Below are 19980 nucleotides of genomic sequence, written 5' to 3' on the forward strand. Positions count from 1 at the left end.
TCTAACTTCATTTTCTTTTGTGACAATAATAGAATTGTGTTTTCGGTAGTCTCTGTAGATGACAAAAGAAGTGAGCTGTAGTTATTATAATAATTCTGCAGCATCTAGATTTTTTTCCCCAACAAATGTAAATCTTAAATCTGGCTTATCTTAAACAAACTGCTTGTAGCACAGTTGAGCTTTTCTGTGTTTTAACCATAATTGCCAATTACCCTAGGCAAACTAGCCATCTCCATTGGTGTGAAAAGAGTGAAGTACGAATTTCCTGTGTCCTATATTTCCTGTGTCCCGTTTCTTTTATTTTGCCCATACAAATGCAGACTTGTGTAATTAAGAAGAAGAAGAAACATTTTACAATTATATACAAGTAATATTCTTAATTTACAACTCTGCCTACTTTTCATTCCTAAAAAACCCGTGATTAAGATCTATGACAAATGTCCTTTGATAGCCAGGGAACGAAAGACTGTTTCTAAAAAAATTTAGACTAATTTGCCCTGTTTGTCCCTATTTCTTATTTAATATAAAAAATGTAGGCCAGTCACGATGGCTCACACCTGTAATCCCAGCACTTTAGGAGGCCAAGGCAGGAAGATTGCATGAGACCAGGACAGGAGTTCAAGACCAGCCTGGGCAACATTAGTGAGACCCTATCTCTACCAAAAAAAAAAAATATTTTTTTTAAATTAGCCAGGCATGGTGGCACGCACCTATACTCCCAGCATCTTGGGAAGCTGAGGGTGGGGAGAATCCCTTGAGCCCAGGAGTTTGAGGCTGCAGTGAGCTATGATCTCGCCACTGCACTCCAGCTTGGGCAACAGAGTGAGACTCCATCTCTAAAAGTGAAATTGAATTAAATTGAAAACTAAAATGAGTTATTTGAACTTTTTACCTTCCTTTATAAAAAACAAATGCAATTTTGAGTGGTTCAGTAATGTCTGCTTACAGAGTTTTTCAGCATGAAAAATGTTAAAGTAAACGTTGAAAATGAATGTTAAGAAAAAAGAAACAAATTTTTATTTGTTTAATTTTCTTCTTAGGGACATCATCCTATTCTCAGCAAGGCTATGGTTGCGAATCAAAATTGTATAGCCTTGACCATGGCCATGAGAAACCACAAGACAAAAAAAAGAGAACCTCTGGCCTTGCCACCCTCAAAAAGAAGTTTATTAAGCGTCGGAAATCTAATAGGTCTGCCGATCATGCCAAGCAGATGCGAGAACTCCTCTCTGGGTGGGATGTTAGAGATGTCAATGCATTAGTGGAGGAATATGAGGGAACGTCAGCATTAAAGGAGCTTTCTCTACAAGCCAGTTTGGCTAGACCAGAAGCCCGGACATTGCAGAAAGATATGGCTGATCTTTATGAGTACAAGTATTGTACTGATGTAGACTTAATATTTCAAGAAACTTGTTTTCCTGTTCATCGTGCCATTTTGGCAGCAAGGTGTCCATTTTTTAAAACACTGCTTTCTTCCTCACCTGAGTATGGGGCAGAGATAATAATGGACATCAATACAGCTGGTATTGATATGCCCATGTTTTCTGCTTTGTTACACTACCTTTATACAGGAGAGTTTGGAATGGAGGACTCAAGGTTTCAAAATGTCGATATCCTTGTTCAGCTTAGTGAAGAATTTGGAACACCAAATTCCCTTGATGTAGATATGCGTGGACTCTTTGATTACATGTGTTATTATGATGTCGTCCTTAGTTTTTCTTCAGACTCGGAACTGGTTGAAGCTTTTGGTGGAAATCAGAACTGTTTAGATGAAGAGCTCAAAGCCCACAAGGCTGTTATTTCTGCACGGTCCCCATTTTTTCGAAATTTATTACAAAGGAGGATACGAACTGGTGAAGAAATCACAGACCGAACTTTGAGGACTCCCACAAGAATTATATTAGATGAGTCAATTATACCAAAAAAATATGCAAAAGTGATATTACACTGTATGTATACCGACGTGGTGGACCTCTCTGTTTTGCACTGTAGCCCCTCTGTGGGGAGTCTCAGTGAAGTTCAGGCTCTCGTCGCAGGGAAGCCAAACATGACCAGGGCAGAAGAGGCCATGGAACTTTACCACATAGCACTGTTCTTGGAATTTAACATGCTTGCACAAGGTATGAAGTTCTGGTTTTTAATTCTGATTTCTAGAATTATGTATTGATCTTCCAAATTGAAAACACAACTAGTATATTCTATGATTTCAGTGTTTGGGATGTTACAGGGTCAGTTTTTTTTGAACCTTCATTTATGACATCTGGGACAGATTGAGGGTCAGTATTAATGTGGTTCTTTATTTACTATTAAAATCAAGCATTCAATACTAGTGATTTAAGAGCATTAAATGAGACTTGAGGTTCTTTCTTCCCTAATGTAAGATGATAGGTATGGGAATATATAATTACCAACCTATACCCTCTCCAGCCGAGCTTTGAAAGAACCCAGTTTCCCACATTTTGAGTCTCATATTTATGTTCAGTACCTTGTTGATGTTTAAATGTTTGGATAAGAATAAAAATTCGTTACAAAAATGAAGATAGTCACATTTAGATATGAATTTAGTTGAATCAGAATTGGGCAGGGCTTCTGATTTAAATTTTAAAATATTCCTTATCTTATTTTTAGATTCAACTTGTACATCAAGCCACAGCCTACAGCATGTAAAACACAGTTAGCTCTAGATTCATGTGCCTTCTTCATTTAATTTAAAGTGAAAATTTTTAAAATTAGGACAGCACGTTTTTTATGTTATAGGCAAACAAATTCATGAAAGTTACATTAAAAGATATATATATCTGTTGGTAAATGTTAGAATCTTAACATTTCAGAGCTGGAGAGAGACCTTTTGTAGGAGAGCAAAGGCAGTTTGCTGTTTTGACAGTGCATTCTTAGCTTTCTGTGACCATATATTAAAAGAAAATATGCTATGTGACAGGAGAGTGCTTGAGATTTTTAATTTAGCTAATGCATATTACCTAAAAGAACGTTAGAAGTTGCCAGTTAGAAGAGAATATTAATGGTCTCAGTAAGAGACATGAATTTAAATAAGGAAAGCTAAATACTGAACTTGAAAATAATATGTATTATATGTTTAAGTCAGCCTATCAATAGGGCTTTGAGAAATTGAAAAACAGCCCCAGTTAAATAACAACATTAAGCCAGTCTCAGTGGTATGTGGTTGTAGTTCCATCTACTTGGGAGGCTGAGGCAGGAAGATCACTTGAGGTCAGGAGTTCAGGGCTGCAGTGAACTGAGATCATACCTGTGAACAGCTACTGCACTCTATTCTGGGCAACATAGTGAGAATTCAGCTCTATTTTTTAAAAATCTTAGTAATAAAATGGGAAGTTATATAGAAGAAGACATTGAATAAACATGAGTGGGAAAATGCTGGGATTTCTTTTACATAAAGAATCTTTTAAAACCTTACTTTACCATAATCCTTTTATAATAGATGTTTTATTTTATTATGACAATCAAAATGTCATTAAAACATTTTATTAGTTTAGAGTAAGAATCATATCAGTCATAGACTATTTAGATGTCAAACTGTAGGAAAAATATGTTATCAAAAATAGAGTAGCAGTTTAAGCTGCTGTTTTTTTCTGTAAAACCAAATTTGTCAGAAAATACTTCTACAGAAAAATTTGAAGTTTGCTATATTACCAAAGAGATATAATAATCTATATTTTCTGAAAATATTTTTATTTTTGATGGCTTTTAATAAGAAACAGAATTATATATTCTTTGTATGAGAAAACATTCTTTAATATATGTTTTTTAAGTTTTGTTTGTTTTTAAAGACTGAGTCTTGCTCTTGTCACCCAGGCTGAAGTGCAGTGACGCAATTTCGGCTCACTGCAACCTCCGCCTTCCTGGGTTCAAGTGATTATCCTGCCTCAGCCTTGTGAGTAGCTGGGATTACAGGCTCCTGCCACCATGCCCAGCTAATTTCTGTATTTTTAGTAGAGACAGGGTTTCACCATGTTGGCCAGGCTGGTCTCAAACTCCTAACCACAGGTGATCCACTCGCCTCGGCCTCCAAAAGTGCTGGGATTACAGGCATGAGCCACCGCACCTTGCAGGTTTTTTTAAAGTTTTAGATGCAAAGTAAAATCGTCAGCCAAGTCTAAGATCTTTGGTAATACTTGATTGTTTATCTAGAGTTTATCTTGAGTTAATTTCTTTTTTTTTTTTTTTTTTAGTGTTTAGCTAAAAGTTATATTTTATCCAGTGTATTTAAAGACATAAAATAATACTTTTTGCATTACGTAATCTGGTTACTTAAAACAAGCAAAAAAAAATCTTGTGTACAAATATTCCTTTAAATGTGGATATACATGCTCTTCTTTTTCCCTTTGTTAGTCAAAGTAGAATTTGAGTTATTTTTGTTTTGTTTTTTGTAACCCATGTAGGGCATATCTTTTCCCCATACCCATGAAACATTCATATTAAGGTTTATAAAAGACTATAACTTTAACATAATTTTTACCTCATTTCCATAGGAAGAAGAATATGAGGTCACTTGAGGTAGGATTTTATACCATAAAGCTCAAGAGTTCAGGTTCTAGAACCAGACAGACTGGGTTTCAGTTCTTCTCTACTGTGTCTTCGTTTGACCTTAACCGAGTCACATAGCCTAAGCCCCTCTTTTCTCGTTTGTAAAATGAGGATAGTAAACCCTCTAAGCTATGATGATTAAAGGAAATAATATATGTTAAATGATCTGAATAGCACCTGTTACGTAGTAAACATTCAGTAAATGTTAGCTGCTAAACTATAATAATAACCACAACATATGTCTCTCACTCCCACATAGTTTTTTTCTAAAATAACTTTAAGTTTAAAAAATAATTTTACTAGGCCAGGTGTGGTGGCTCACACCTGTAATCCCAGCACTTTCGGAGGCTGAGGCAGGAGGCTCACTTGAACCCAGGAGTTCAAGACCAGTTTGGGTAATATAGTGAGACCTCGTCTCTACAAAAAAAAAAAAAAAAAAATTGGCCTGGCATAGTGGCTCATGCTTGTCATCCCACCACTTTGGGAGGCCAAGGTGGATGGATCACTTGAAGCCAGGAGTTTAAGACCAGCTTGACCAACATAGTGAAACCCCATCTCTACCAAAAAATACAAAAATTAGCCAGGCACGGTGCTACACACTTCTAGTCCCGGCTACTCGGGAGGCTGAGGCAGGAGAATCATTTGAATGCAGGAGATGGAGGTTGCAGTGAGCTGAGATTGCACCACTGCACTCCAACCTGGGTGACAGAGTGAGTCTCCATCTCAAAAAAATAATAATAAAAATACAAAAAAATGGCCAGGCACGGTGGCTCAAGCCTGTAATCCCAGCACTTCAGGAGGCCAAGATGGGCGGATCACGAGGTCAGGAGATTGAGACCATCCTGGCTAACTCGATGAAACCCCATCTCTACTAAAAAATACAAAAAACAGCTGGGCGTGGTGGTGGGCGCCTGTAGTCCCAGCTACTCGGGAGGCTGAGGCAGGAGAATGGCGTAAACCTGGGAGGTGGAGCTTGCAGTGAGCTGAGATCCGGCCACTGCACTCCAGTCCGGGCGACAGAGTGAGACTCCGTCTCAAAAAAAAAAAAAACAATTAGCTGGGTGTGGTGGCACACACCTGTAATCCCAGCTACTCAGGAGGCTGAGGCACTAGAATTTCTTGAACCAGGAGGGGAAGGTGGCAGTGAGCCAAGATTGCATCACTCCACTCCAGCCCGGGTGATAGAGTGAGACTTTGTCTTAAAAAAAAAAAAAAGGCCGAGTACAATGGCTCACGCCTGTAACCCCAGCACTTTGGGAGGCCGAGGCAGGCAGATCACAAGGTCAGGAGATCGAGACTATCCTGGCTAACAAGGTGGAACCCCCATCTCTACTACAAATACAAAAAATTAGCCAGGCATGATGGCGGGTGCCCGTAGTCCCAGCTACTTGGGAGGCTGAGGCAGGAGAATGGTGTGAACTCAGGAGGTGGAGCTTGCAGTGAGCTGAGATTGCGCCACTGAACTCCAACCTGGGCAACAGAGTGAGACTCCATCTCAAAAAAAAAAAAATAAAAAGGCAGTATAGGCAGACTGCTAGAGTGGTTTGACAAGTGGGTAAAAGAAAGGATTCTTGGGGCCAGGTGCAGTGGTTCAAGCACCTGTAATTCCAGCACTTTGGGAGGCCAAGGCAGGCAGATCACCTGAAGTCAGGAGTTCGAGACCAGCCTGGCCAACATGGTGAAACCCCGTCTCTACTAAAAACTACAAAAATTAGCTGGGCGTGGTGGTACGTACCTGTAATCCCAGCTACTAGGGAGGCTGAGGCACAATAATTGCTTAAACCTAGGAGGCGGAGGTTGCAGTAAGTCGAGATCAGGCCACTGCACTCCAAGTCTGGGCAACTGAATGAGACTCTGTCTCAAAAAAAAAAAAAGCCGGGCAGGTTGGAGTTCTTGGTGTACACAGAGATTGTGTTTTGTATCAGTAGGGAGGAGCAGGCAGTAGGCAATCTCAAGTAGATAACAGGGCCTCAACTTACAGGCCTGGCATTTAGGACTAGGTTTAACTTCACTTGATTTTCATTTAAACATAACAAATTGAATATGTTTAATTTTATTTCCTTCAAAGCACTATTATTATAGTGAAGGAATAAAACAAATATAAACTCTCAAGGACAAAGAGACAAAGATACCTAAGAAGAAAACAACAATGGGGAAGAAGATGCTGAAATTTTGGAAAATGGAAAGCAGATAGAGACTTGATTACTGGCTTAACAGAGGAGCAGCCTGTAATTAGATGCTGTAAAGGGGGCTACTGAGGAGAAGGAAGGCAGTTCACCTGTTAGAGCTCTGGCATGGCTCAGGCCAGGTGGAACTAAGTACTCTGGAAAGAAGGGATATGCATAGCATAGAACTAAAAAGAGTTGATTATAAGTCTGAAAACTGAGTGATCAGACCCTCCCCCCAACCCTGGAATTCATCTTTATATATAGTATTAGAAAAGGATGTGGTTTTGTTCTTCTCCATATAGTGAACCAAGTATTCCCTATGAAAAAAATCCATTTCCCTTCCTGATTTGTGCCACTCTTAAAGCTGCTATGTATGCATGGATTGTATTCATGCATCAGTACTCAGTCTCCATTTTGTCCCAGTGGTCCATTTGTCTGTTTTTGCATTACTATCACTTGCAACTGCCCCCACAACAAAACACAGGAGACCTGAGATTTTCTAAAATTTTCTGAATTTTCTAAAGAAATTAGATTCCAAATCAAAAATAGCTACAGAGGAGGGTAGGGATGCGGCACAGGATTGAAATCTATAATTATGTGAAACCCTATGGTGAAATCACCTACTTCCTTAACCCCTGCTGTAATACCAGCCAGGCAAATACAAGATGAAACTGGAGTCCTGGAAATGGTGAACAGCTCAAAAGTATACATACTTACAGATACTGATGTTTTGGGTTTCCACAATGAAATTACACTCAGGGATTATACAATGAAAAAGCCAGCTTGCCTTCCATTTGTTTTACAGAGGAGACTACAGTCAGCAGGCCTGCCTGTGCAGCAGAGCTTTCAAACAGCTGTTTACTGCCTCAGTCTTACATATGAAAACCCGTCCAAGGATAACTGGACATTTGAGGAAAGCTTCCAAATTGAGACAGAGATCAGAGCAAAAAGAACAAAGTCCTGGAGAAAACAGACAATGAAGGGAGCAGAAGAAAAACTTCGGTAGAATCAAAATATCCTTATATAAAAGAACTTTTTATGGAATCAGTGAGACATAAGCAGGATGCTATTACAGTAAAAACAGGAGCTCTTCAAAATAAGATAGCAGAAATGAAAGATATAACAGAAGCATTGAAAGGTACAGTTGAGGAAATCTAGAAAGTAAATAATAATGAAGAGATGAGTGGAGACAAATAAGAAAATTAGAGTATTCATCCAGGGTCTAATATCTAACAAATAGTGGCTTTAGATGTGTGTGTGTGTGTGTGTGTATGTGTGTGTGTGTGTGTGTGTATATATATATATATGCCAGAGAAAAGTGAAGAGAAGACAGTATCTAAGGAGTAATATAAGAAATACTTCCAAAACTAAAGGAATTTCTATATTAAAAGTTTCTTTTTCAGAACACTAGGGAAAAAGAGACAATTTTAAAATGTTGCAGGGAGGAGAAAAATTGGGTTCCATGCAAAGAAATAGGAATCAGATGGTATTGAAATTTTCAGTAGCAACAACTGAATACCACAATACAGTGAAGTAGTGCCTTCCAAAAGCTGATGGAAAATTATTTTAAACACAAAATCCTATATTTAGCCAAATAGTCAATCAAGTGTAAGGCTAAATAAAGGCATTTTTCAGTCATACCTCAAAAAACTGCCTGAGTAGGGATATTTCCCCTGCTTCCCCACTCTGGCAGCTGCTGGGAACGTATTCCACCAAATGACGAAGCAAACCAAGAGCAAAGAAGTGAAGGATCTAGAAAATGGAGTCCAGCACGGAAAGGAAGCAAAGGGAGATCCCAGGCATCAGCCACCCAGTAGGTCTAGTGGGCATTCAGTCTAGCCCAGACTGGGAGGGTGAAAGGCTCCAAGGAAAGAGGTATCTGGGAAGAAATCAATTACTTTCAATGTTTGAACATTAAATAGCAAATGACAAAGCGATTTTATGGCTCTTGTGGTGCATTTATGAAGAATTAGCAATAGGTTCATAGAAAATGAAGCAAGTGGAAAAAGAAGAAATGAATATTTCCAAGATAAATTTAATCTTACATATGAAAGAATATATAATTTTAATACACAGCATGGCTCAGCTGTAAGCACTATTTAATTATAAACACTGAATATTGATTTAATAAAAATAGTAATATAGAGAGGTAAATACCAGAAGAAAGCTAAAGAATTGAGAGTAGTTACCTCTGGGGAGCAGAACTGAAAGTGGAAGGGATGTAGGATGGGGTGGAGGCGGGGGGCACTTAGGGTTAGCATTGTGTTACTACCAGACTTTTTAAATGATGAGCATATGCTACTTTGATTACAAGTTTAACTTTTTTTTTCTTTTTTTTTTTTTTGAGACAGTCTCGCTCTGTCACCCAGGCTGGAGTGCAATGGCCCAATCTTGGCTCACTGCAACCTCGGCCTCCCGGGTTCAAGCGATTCTCCTGCCTCAGCCCCCCAAGTAGCTGGGATTACAGGCGCCTACCACCATGCCTGGGTAATTTTTTGTATTTTTAGTAGAGACGGGGTTCCGCTATGTTGGCCAGCTGGTCTCAAACTCCTGACCTCAGGTGATCCCCGCCTCAGCCTCCCAAAGTGCTGGTATTACAGGCGTGAGCCACCACACCTGGTGCAAAATTAATAAAGATACAACATCAGTGCCCATAAGAACCAGAGAGACCAAGAGAAGGCCACAATCCTAAAGAAGTGGAGACTTTATCATATCTTTGAGGTACAGAGGGCTGTTACTTACCTCATTGGTCATCCTGTCAGCCTATGAATGTGGTGGGGCTCAGAGATTATTAACTAGCCTTTTCCCAGGTTTGGAAGTCATGAAGCTGTAACTCAGCTGTAACCAGCTCTTCTGACCCTAGCCCAGGAATTTGGGCATGGTAGGAGAAGGGAGAAATATGAGACCCAATTTCCAGGGATGAGGGTGGGAGGCTGTGGCCTACTCTTAGGAGCAAAACAAAAGACTAGTGGTTGAAACATCAACTTGTAGGAGCCTCAGCTATGAGCCGGATTTGTTGCTGAACAACAAATCATTACCCCCGACTTGGGTGGGGGGTCATGTGGGCTCAGGAGGTTTAAAGCTGTGGGGTCAGGGATCTGGGTAGCTCACTCAAACTTTGCTTCAGAGCACTTAGCCAGAGAACAGGGGCTTTGTACTGTTTCAGCCATTGTTTCCTGAAGAGATAGCATTCCTATATTGGTCATTTGACTTTTCAGGCTGCCCAGCATTAGGACCTTCTTCCTAGTCTCACTGTGTAGGTCTTCATAGGAGGCAGAGCCCAACTCCCAGTAGAAAAGCCTTAAAGGTCATATACTTTCTTCTCTAGCCTTCTGTGGTCAGAGTTAGTGGTACAGAAAAGCAGGGACTATAGAGAATTTTTTCTGGAAGCAGAGTGGGGCAGCAACATCTAGTGGAAAAGGAGAGAGGGCCATGGCAGTGGTACCATTGATGACATTCACTATCCAGGGACAGAATGTAGGAGCTTTAGTGGCCAGAGTCCCAGGGCAACTCAGGGTCTTCACTGGGCTTCTATGTGGTGGAGTCCTCATTCTGCAGCCTTCCTTATTCCATGTTTACTGAGCTGGGTCTCCAGCTTTTCCCAGCAACACTGTGGATTAACAGTGTCCTTTCAGATGAATTCCTTTTCTCTTTAAGCCAACTAGAGTTGTTTTCTGCTATTGCAGCGTAAGAAGCCTGATTGGTAGCAGTACCTATATTTAAAAGACTAGCATTTAAAATTCCAAAAGAGATGACTAGATTGGAAGAGTCTCCAAAGAAGGACCACTTGTTTGATCACTTTGACTTTTCATAATGACCTTAGCATATACTGGGTAAACAGCTCTGAATATGTGAGAACAGTAAGACTATACCATTCATTGGTAATTTTTTGAGGAAAAGTTCATTGTTTAGGAGAACTGTAGATTAACTCATGAACTTTAACCATCCTTGTCATAAATACCGTTGACCTCAAAGCAAAATACCCCAGAATTAGCACCAACATCTACAGGCATATTTCCAGTGCAAGACATTTTACTATAGACTTCAAACTGCAGATTTTGTTTTTTCATCTTGATCACAAATGCATTTTTCAATCTTTACAATATGAAATTTATGTATAACTTTAGTTCCAAAATGGACTCTGTAATGCATTTGCACATATTTTTAGTCATAATGGATGTGATTATATTTTATTGAATTAAAAATCTACCAGAGAAACAACTGAAAGCAATGACCTCGTTTTTTCCCTTAGCAACTTGGTCACTTTCCAAGAGTGTGTGACTTGAAACAAATGCAAAATAGCAAAGACTTACTGTCCCCACTCACTCATCCATTTCTCCCTCTTCCCGGCGTCCACTGTCTACATATGGACACTCTTCCCTCTGTCTCAGTTCTGTCAAGTTGGCAGTTTATTTTACTTCTGTCTAGAATTTTTTCCTCTTCAGCAAATTTGTCTGAATGGACTTCCTAGAGAAGAATAGGGCCAAGCTAAAGACCATTATCAACAGATCAGAATAGTAAATGCAGGTTTCAAACATGCAACATAGATGAAGAATTAATCTCAGTTTCATGAATGGCAGTTCAAGTGACTCTGAAGTTGTTATATATCTCTAATCGTAATAAAATATAACATTTGAAAAACATTACTCAAAATTATGAGTACAGTTCTGAAGTATAATATGTAGGCCAGGCACAGTGTCTCATGCCTGTAATCCTGGCACTTTGGGAGGCCGAGGCCAGTGGCTTGCTTGAGTCCAGGAGTTCAAGATCAGCCTGGACAACAATGTAAGACCCCCGTCTCTACACACAAAAAAATTTTTAATACAAAGATAAAAATAGGCCAGGCACAGTGGCTCACGCCTGTAGTTGCAGCACTTTGGGAGGCCGCGGCAGGTGGATCGCATGAGTCTAGGAGTTTGAGACCATCCTGGCCAACATGGTGAAACCCTGTCTCTACAAAAAATACAAAAATTAGCTGGGCGTGGTGTCACATGCCCATAGTCCTAGCTACTCAGGAGGCTGAGGTGGGAGGATCTCTTGAACCCACGAGGTGGAGTCTGCAGTAAACCAAGACTATGCCACTGCACTGCAACCTGGGGGACAGAGTGAGACCCTGTCTCAAAAAGAAAAAATTAAAAATTAAAAAATATAAAGTATAAGCTGGGCGTGGTGGCTCACGGCTATAATCCCAGCACTTTGTAAGGCCGAGGTGGGTGAATCATAAGGTCGGGAGATCGAGACCAGCCATGGCCAATATGGTGAAACCCCGTCTCTGCTAAAAATACAAAAATTAGCCGGGTGTGGTAGCGGGCGCCTGTAGTCCCAGCTACTCAGGAGGCTGAGGCAGGAGAATAACTTGAATCTGGGAGGTGGAGTTTGCAGTGAGCGAGATCGCGCCACTGCACTCCACCCTGGGCAACAGAGTGAGACTCTGTCTCAAAAAATATATAAAATATAATATTGCATGTTTTGTTTTAAAACTTAAATCATTTTTCATATAGACTACAAACTCTTCACATCTGACCTTCTGCTCTCACCTTTCATTTGTCTGGGATATCTTTGGTTTTGATCATTAAATGTCCAAATCCTACCCTAACCTTTAAGACCAAACTCACATGCTTACTTTCCTTGTTTGGCTTAGCCATTCCAGGTTAAAAGTATTTTCTACATCCTGAGAATTTCTAAAACACTTTTTTTCTTAGGGTTTTACATCTTCTAACTTTTTTTGGGATTACCTAGGTACCTGTCTCATTTCCTCTATCACTTGGTGTATTGTATGCTCCCAAAGTTGTGTATCAAAATCTTGGTCATCTTTGAATAACCTGAGAACCTAGCACACTGCTTTGTTCTTAGTACACTGTCAGTTACATGTTTGGAATTATTTTTAATACCTTTGAAAGCTGAGTAACCTTTTCTTTAAAAAAAAAAAAAAAAGTGGGGGAGTGGGATAGCAGGGGTTGTAATAAATTTTATCCCTAGGAGTTGCAAACAAAATGAAAGCACTTAACCCCAGAATAGGAACAAAATATAAAGTGTTATTTGTAAAAGTAAGTTTAGATATGGTCTAAATGGTATAACTCTCTACCATTTAATTCACGGTTTAAGTTTAGTGTCAGAAAACCTATCTCATCAACTAAGTGTTTACATGTCGGTTCATTGATTTAAAATAGATTATCAGTTGAATTTAGAAAATCCTCAAAAGCCAGTTTAATGCTGTTCATCTTTTGAAGCCAAAAAAAGTTTAATCCAGAGGCAGTCTTTCATTCTGTACTGATTTATAATTTAGATCAAGGAACTAATTATGTATCTAAAATTTATTAATAAAAATTTATAGTAATAATGAAAGTTAAATTTATGGGAAATTATATAACTCAGAATGTTAAGGTAACTTGGAAATTCTTAATCTAAATTAAATATCTTTTTATTTCTTACTTGTCCTGTTTATTAAGAGAAAAGAAAGTTTTAAGGAGTTGCCAGTATTTCTTTGTCTTTGAAAGTGGAATGTTTATTCACCCTTATTTGTATACTTAGAAGACGTTGTGTTGGCCTGGCGCAATGACTCATGCCTGTAATCCCAGCACTTTCAGAGGCCAAAGCAGGCAGATCACTTAAGGCCAGGAGTTTGAGACCAGCCTGACCAACATAGTGAAACCCGATCTCTACTAAAAATACAAAAATCAGCCAGGCATGGTGGCGCACATCTGTAATCCCAGCTACTCTGGTGGCTGAGGCATGAGAATTGCTTGAACGGGGGGAGGCGGAGATTACAGTGAGCTGAGATCCTGCTATTGCTCTCCAGCCTGGGTGATAGAGCGAGAGACTCTGTCTCAAAACCAAACCAAAATAAAACATTGTATATAAATAATTTTTATAGCTTGTTATATGACTTTTAAAATGTAAATATATATCAGGTATCTTGTAGCTATAACAAGAAATGATATCTCTAAAATATGCACTGTTAGTTTGTAGTAGAATCTATTAAATGTCTAAATTTCTTTTTATTTAAAATAATGCAAAATTGCACGCTTGTAATCCCAACACTTGGGAGGCCACGGCAGGTGGATAGCTGGAGCTCAGGAGTTCAAGACAAGCCAGGCAACATGGCAAGACCACATCTCTAAAAAAAAAATACAAAGAAATTAGCTGAGTGTGGTGGCACTGCTTATAGTCTCAGCTCCTCCGGAGGCCACAGCGGGTGGATAGCTTGAGCTCAGGAGTTCAAGACAAGCCTGGGAACATGGCAAAGCCATGTCTCTTAAAAAAAAACACAAAGAAATTAGCTGGGTGGTGGCACATGCTTATAGTCGCAGCTCCTCAGGAGGCTGAGGTGGGAGGATAGCTTGAGCCCAGGAGGCAGAGGTTTCAGTGAGCTGAGATCATGCCACTGCACTCCAACCTGGGCGACAGAGCCAGACCATGTCTCGAAACAAACAACAGCAACAACAAAAATTATACAAAGTTTAGTTAGAAGCTTTCTCAACAAGCAAAACCTTTTCTTTGATAATAAAATTCAAAAGATGGAGGGAGAAGGCAAAATGCAGACTTTGTAAACTTAGGGCATCACATTTGTCTTGAATTACTGAGATACTTGTTCTTCACTACACCTTGCACATATCACCATGTATATATGACTTTCAAAGTAAAATAGAATAATTAACATCAATTGAGGCCAGGTGTGGTGCCTTCCATCCCCAAGGAATACAAAATGAATGAAGTCTAAGATACAGGTGATTTGGTATAAGGAAAAGAGGACTGGGGAGGAGGGCAATACTGACTAAAGAGGGAAAATGGCAGAAGGAAGGAAGAACTTCTGCATTGTACAAATATCCTGGCTTTTCAAACTCAGAGTTGAGATAGAGTTGAAGTTTCTGTCTTAAAACCAAACATAGGCCAGGTTCAGTGGCTCACGCCTGTAATTCCAACACTTGGGGAGGCCAAGGTGGGCAGATCACGCGATCAGTAGTTCGAGACTAGCCTGGCCAACGTCGTGAAACCCCATCTCTACTAAAAATACAAAAATTAGCCAGGTGTGGTGGCAGATGCTTGTAATCCCAGCTACTTGGGAGGCTGAGGCAGGAGAATCGCTTGAACCCGGGAGGCAGAAGTTGTAGTGAGCTGAGATTGCACCGCTGCACTCCAGCCTGGGCAACAGAGCGAGACTCAGTCTCAAAAAAAAAAAAAAAAAGCATTGCTTTTGTCTTCTAAAATATCCAGAGGAAGACTATCATGAGATGTAACAATTCTGTTTACTTCTAGTTGTAGAAGTGGAAAAGAAACTATTCCAAGAATTAAGGTAGATTGATAATGATATTACTTAGCTGTTACTGTGAAAACACTGTACTAAGCTCTTTTTATGGAATACCTCACTTAATCTTTACAGTAACCTATGTGGTAACTGCTATTATGCTTCCTGTAATAGAAATGAGGTAACAAATCCTAAGTTGCTACCTCTCCAAGGCTACTTCAACAGATCAAAAGGTGAACTTCAAAACAGGAGTGTATTGAGCACCTACTCTACACTCAGTGATCAAGCTTCATGTATACTTTGCACTTCAGCAGACTTTAGATAATACGATTGATAACATTCATAAATAAACCATCTCCTGTAATAACTCTCTGGTAAAACTTTACCTCTGAATTAATTCATTTCAAAAACAGTTCATGCTCATTGCTGGGTGAAAAAAGAAATGATACAGAAACATTGCAGAAAGTGTATTTTTGCCTACTAACAATGCTTTTCCCAAATCCTTTTTAGTGACATACTGTGAACAGTTTGATGGTTTTCCTTACAAATCTTTATATGTGCATGTCTGTGTGTGTATTTAACATGCATATTTTATTTTGTTATAAATAGCATCACACTATATATATTACTTTTTTCATAATATTATATATATATTCATATATATATTACTTTTTTTCATAATAAACCTTGGGAAAATGTTTATGTCAGTATATATAGTTTACTTTTGAATAACTGATATTTTTTAAGTTACTGTCTAAAAATACAAGTAATAGGTCAGGTAGTCAGTTAACACAGATACTACTAAAAGTGCTTAAGAACTATAAAATCTCACTCCTCTGTGATAACTACTATCAACAAAAAGTACCTTTTTGGCTAGGTGAGACGGCTCATGCCTGTAATCCCAGCACTTGGGGAGGCTGAGGCAAGTGGATGGCTTGAGTCCAGGAGTTTGAGACCAGCCTGGGCAACATGGTGAAACTCTGCCTCTACAAAAAAAAAAAGTACAAAAATTAGACAGGGCACAGTGGCTCATGTCTGTAATCCCAGCGTTTTGGGAGGCCAAGGCAGGTAGATGCTTGAGTCCAGGGGTTTAAGATCAGCATGCATAACATGGTGAAACTCCATCTCTACAAAAAAAGAAAAGGGCCAGGCATAGTGGTACACACCTGTGGTCCCAGCTATTTGGGAGGCTGAGGTGGGAGGATCAAGAGCCCAAGAGGCAGATTGCAGTGAGCCAAGATCGTGACACTGCACTCCAGCCTGGATGACAGAGTAAGACCCTGTCTCAAAAACAGAACAAAACAAAAATTGACTGGGCATGGTGGTGGGTGCCTGTAGTCCCAGCCCCTCAGAAGGCTGAGATGGGAGGATTACTTGAGTCCACCAAGGTCAAGGCTACAGTGAGCTGTGATTCAGTCTGGATGACAGAGCAAGATCTGTTTCCAAAAAAAAAAAGGTACCTTTTTATAAATAATATCTTCAGAATACCGACTCTTAGTTCAGAGTATATATATGATGGGACTGCTAAAACTCTCAGTGAATATTAACTGTCCAGAAACTGCTTGGCTTCAACCATGTTTTCATATATTTGGTCTCTATTGTAAATTAACATGGGCTGGTCTTACTAAATACGTCTCCACAAGGGGATTATTTGATATATTAAAAGACTTTGAGCTCTGTTATGATTCTTGGCACTAAAACATTTTTATTTATCTCATACTTAGTTATTGACGTTTATGTTTATAAAACGTCTGACAAATATTATACGTGTCATAAAATTTACAGGTGAAATATACATACATCTGAAAGTAGTGCCAAAAAACTGAAAATATATTTGCACACTTAAATGTCTTTGTTTCTAGCGATATTCATCTTCAGCCTGAAGTGGTTTGTTTGGTTTTTATATTGGGTTTTCATTGTCAGTGTTCCTTTCTAATTGAAGTTTACGTTGTTTACATTAAAGAACAATGCTGAATTTTGAAACCAATTCACTAAATTATCTCTGGAAAATACATGGGCATTACCTTGTGTTTCTAAATCTTTTGACATCTGAGCTTGTATCTATTATGAGCAGTCAGAAATTTTTCTAAGCTAAACTGCATGATTAGTTGTTATTCTTATGCCTCATCTTAAACCCTAGATTGATAGTTTTTTGTTTATAAGTATGAACAGTAAAAATAGTAAGAAGCTAAAGTTTTCCATGGTGTGGTCACCACTTCTAAACTACATTTTGATGTCAAATTTTTAGAGGCAGTAGATTAAATAAAAATAGATGGATACAGTATTAGAAATCTGATCATCACATTAGGTCTGTAAACGTGAGAACAGCTGCTGTCCTAGTTTTCAAGCAAATGAAGGTAACAGTGGGACATTATTGGGCCTAAAAAAGATATAGCCTATCAACTCAAGCCCCTTTGTATAGAGTTAGCACCATGATTCCTATACTCACTCATTTAACAAACACTTATTGAGCTCTTACTGTACGCCAGATCCTGAGATTAAAGTAATGAAAATGATAGTCCATCAGTCTGGCCTCAACATGGTGAAACACTGTCTCTACTAAAAATACAAAAATTAGCTGGACATGGTTGCGGGCACCTGTAATCCTAGCTGCTCAGGAGTCTGAGGCAGGAGAGTCACTTGAACCCGGGAGTCGAAGGCTGCAGTGAGCTGAGATCATGCCACTTCACTCCAACCTGGCAACAGAGCGAGACTCTGTCTCTACAAAAAAAAAGAAGAAGAAAAGAAAAGGATAGTCCAATGTTAAGTACCGATAGGCAGCTACAGTGTGAGTGCCCTAATAGAACACTGGATGCTGGGGGAGCACCTAGGAGGGCAAGAAGCCCCAGACCCCAGTATGGAGGGGGAGGGCAGGAGAACATTATCAGAAACTTCCCAGAGAATGAGACCTGGAGAATGAGTAGGAGTTAAGCAAAGATGGGGGGTGAAAGGGAGCATATCAGGCAGCAGGAACTGACCTAGAGAAAAATGAGAGCTAGGCCTTTTTGGCTGGAGAGGCTGGGGTTGCCAAGAGAGGTATGGCAAGAAATGAGGCAACAGAGGCAAATGGCTCTAAGATAATTCAGTATACTAAACTGAGACAATTGGCTTCATCCTCACTATGGTAAATCTTGTGGCCTGATTACATTTGTATTTTCCGAAAGCTCTCTTTGGCTGCAGCATGCAAAGACCATAAGAAATGTTCTAAAAATAGTGGGAGTTTTAAAAGTACATACATTCTGCTGTAAGTAGATGAAATCTGTAAATTTTATATCAGAATTACTAATTCTTTTTAAAAGTTTTATGCTGTATGTAATCATTTGTTCAGGAGAATTTGTGGAGCACCTGTTCTTTTTCAGGCACTGTTGTCAAGCACTTTACTCATGTTGTCCTCTATGGTAGGTTTTTCCTCCATTTACAGCTGAACTGGGGATTAAAAATATTGTCACTCACCTAAGTGCTGGGATTACATGCCTGAGCCACTCTGCGTGGCCAAGACTATTTTTTTTTTTTTTTTTGAGACAGAGTCTTGCTCTGTCGCCCAGGCTGGAGTGCAGTGGCTGGATCTCAGCTCACTGCAAGCTCCGCCCCCCGGGTTTACGCCATTCTCCTGCCTCAGCCTCCCAAGTAGCTGGGACTACAGGCGCCCGCCACCTCGCCCGGCTAGTTTTTTGTATTTTTTAGCAGAGACGGGGTTTCACCGTATTAGCCAGGATGGTCTCGATCCTGACCTCGTGATCCGCCCGTCTCGGCCTCCCGAAGTGCTGGGATTACAGGCTTGAGCCACCGCACCCGGCCGGCCAAGACTATTAAAAGGGACAGAAACTTGAAAGATAAGCTTCTATATGGATAAATAATCTTGTACCACATGATGATGTTTCAGTCAAGAGCAGACCACATGTACAATGGTGGTCCTATAGGGTTATAAAATACGTATTTTCACTGTACCTTTTTAATGTTTAGATGTGTTTAGATGAACAAATACCATTGCATTACCATATTACAGCTAGAAGGTGTTAAGGCCAAGATTTGAATCCTGGTCCCTGTGATTCCAGAGCTACTCTTCCCAGGTAGGGGGAAGAGGGAATATGATCTCTGAGAAGAAATCATCTGTGAGGTGCACTGTTTTGAAGGGAGCACATGATCATATGTAAGAGGTAACCAGCCAGAAGATATCAGAAAGTTTTCTGAAAAACTTTTTTTTTTTTTAACATATGGAGTTTCAGCCTTGTTGCCCAGACTGGAGTGCAATGGCGCGAACTCAGCTCACTGCAACCTCCACCTCCTGGGTTCAAGCGATTCTACCTCAGCTTCCCAAGTAACTGGAATTACAGGTGTCTGCCACCATGCCTGGCTAATTTTTCATATTTTTAGTAGAGATGGGATTTCACCATGTTCGCCAGGCTGGTCTTGAACTCCTGACCTCAAGTGATCCACCTGCCTTGGTCTCCCAAAGTGCTGGGATTACAGGCGTGAGCTACCACGCCTGGCTGAAAAACATAATTACATAACTGTACTCCAAAAGCTTTGGTTTTTCCCTTCAATGATATTCTTTAATGCTATTATAATTTACTATTCATCACTAGTGGGGTAATGGTCTAAGGATAGTAAACAAAATATAGGTGTAAATGGCTAGCTTTTGTTTTCAAAGAGTTGTGAACTGCTGAATTTTTCACCTACTGAGTAGGAGGATTGTTGGTTTTTTTTTTTTGAGATGGAGTCTCGCTCTGTTGCCCAGGCTGGAGTGCAGTGGCCAGATCTCAGCTCACTGCAAGCTCCGCCTCCCAGGTTTACGCCATTCTCCCGCCTCAGCCTCCCGAGTAGCTGGGACTACAGGCGCCCGCCACCTCGCCCGGCTAGTTTTTTGTATTTTTTAGTAGAGACGGGGTTTCACCGTGTTAGCCAGGATGGTCTCGATCTCCTGACCTCGTGATCCGCCCGTCTCGGCCTCCCAAAGTGCTGGGATTACAGGCTTGAGCCACCGCGCCCGGCCTGTTTTTTTTT

The 19980-nt window shown here is 39.9% G+C and overlaps 1 protein-coding gene across 4 annotated transcripts in view; it reads left to right on the forward strand.

The window, feature by feature from the left end:
• The window catches only part of BTBD7 (BTB domain containing 7), a 114615-nt gene that overhangs the window by 51193 nt on the left and 43442 nt on the right, over positions 1-19980 (forward strand). For 3 of the 4 annotated variants that reach the window (XM_023205527.3, XM_023205529.2, XM_023205528.2), the window contains one exon: positions 1041-2120. In XM_023205527.3, coding sequence (XP_023061295.2) covers positions 1041-2120 — 1080 coding nt within the window. Of the gene's footprint in view, positions 1-1040; positions 2121-7536; positions 9028-19980 lie in introns of those variants that run through there. The other variant, XM_023205530.3, reaches the window with a different exon arrangement.

This window comes from Piliocolobus tephrosceles, chromosome 6 (assembly GCF_002776525.5).
Source record: "Piliocolobus tephrosceles isolate RC106 chromosome 6, ASM277652v3, whole genome shotgun sequence".
Lineage (NCBI taxonomy): Eukaryota > Metazoa > Chordata > Mammalia > Primates > Cercopithecidae > Piliocolobus > Piliocolobus tephrosceles.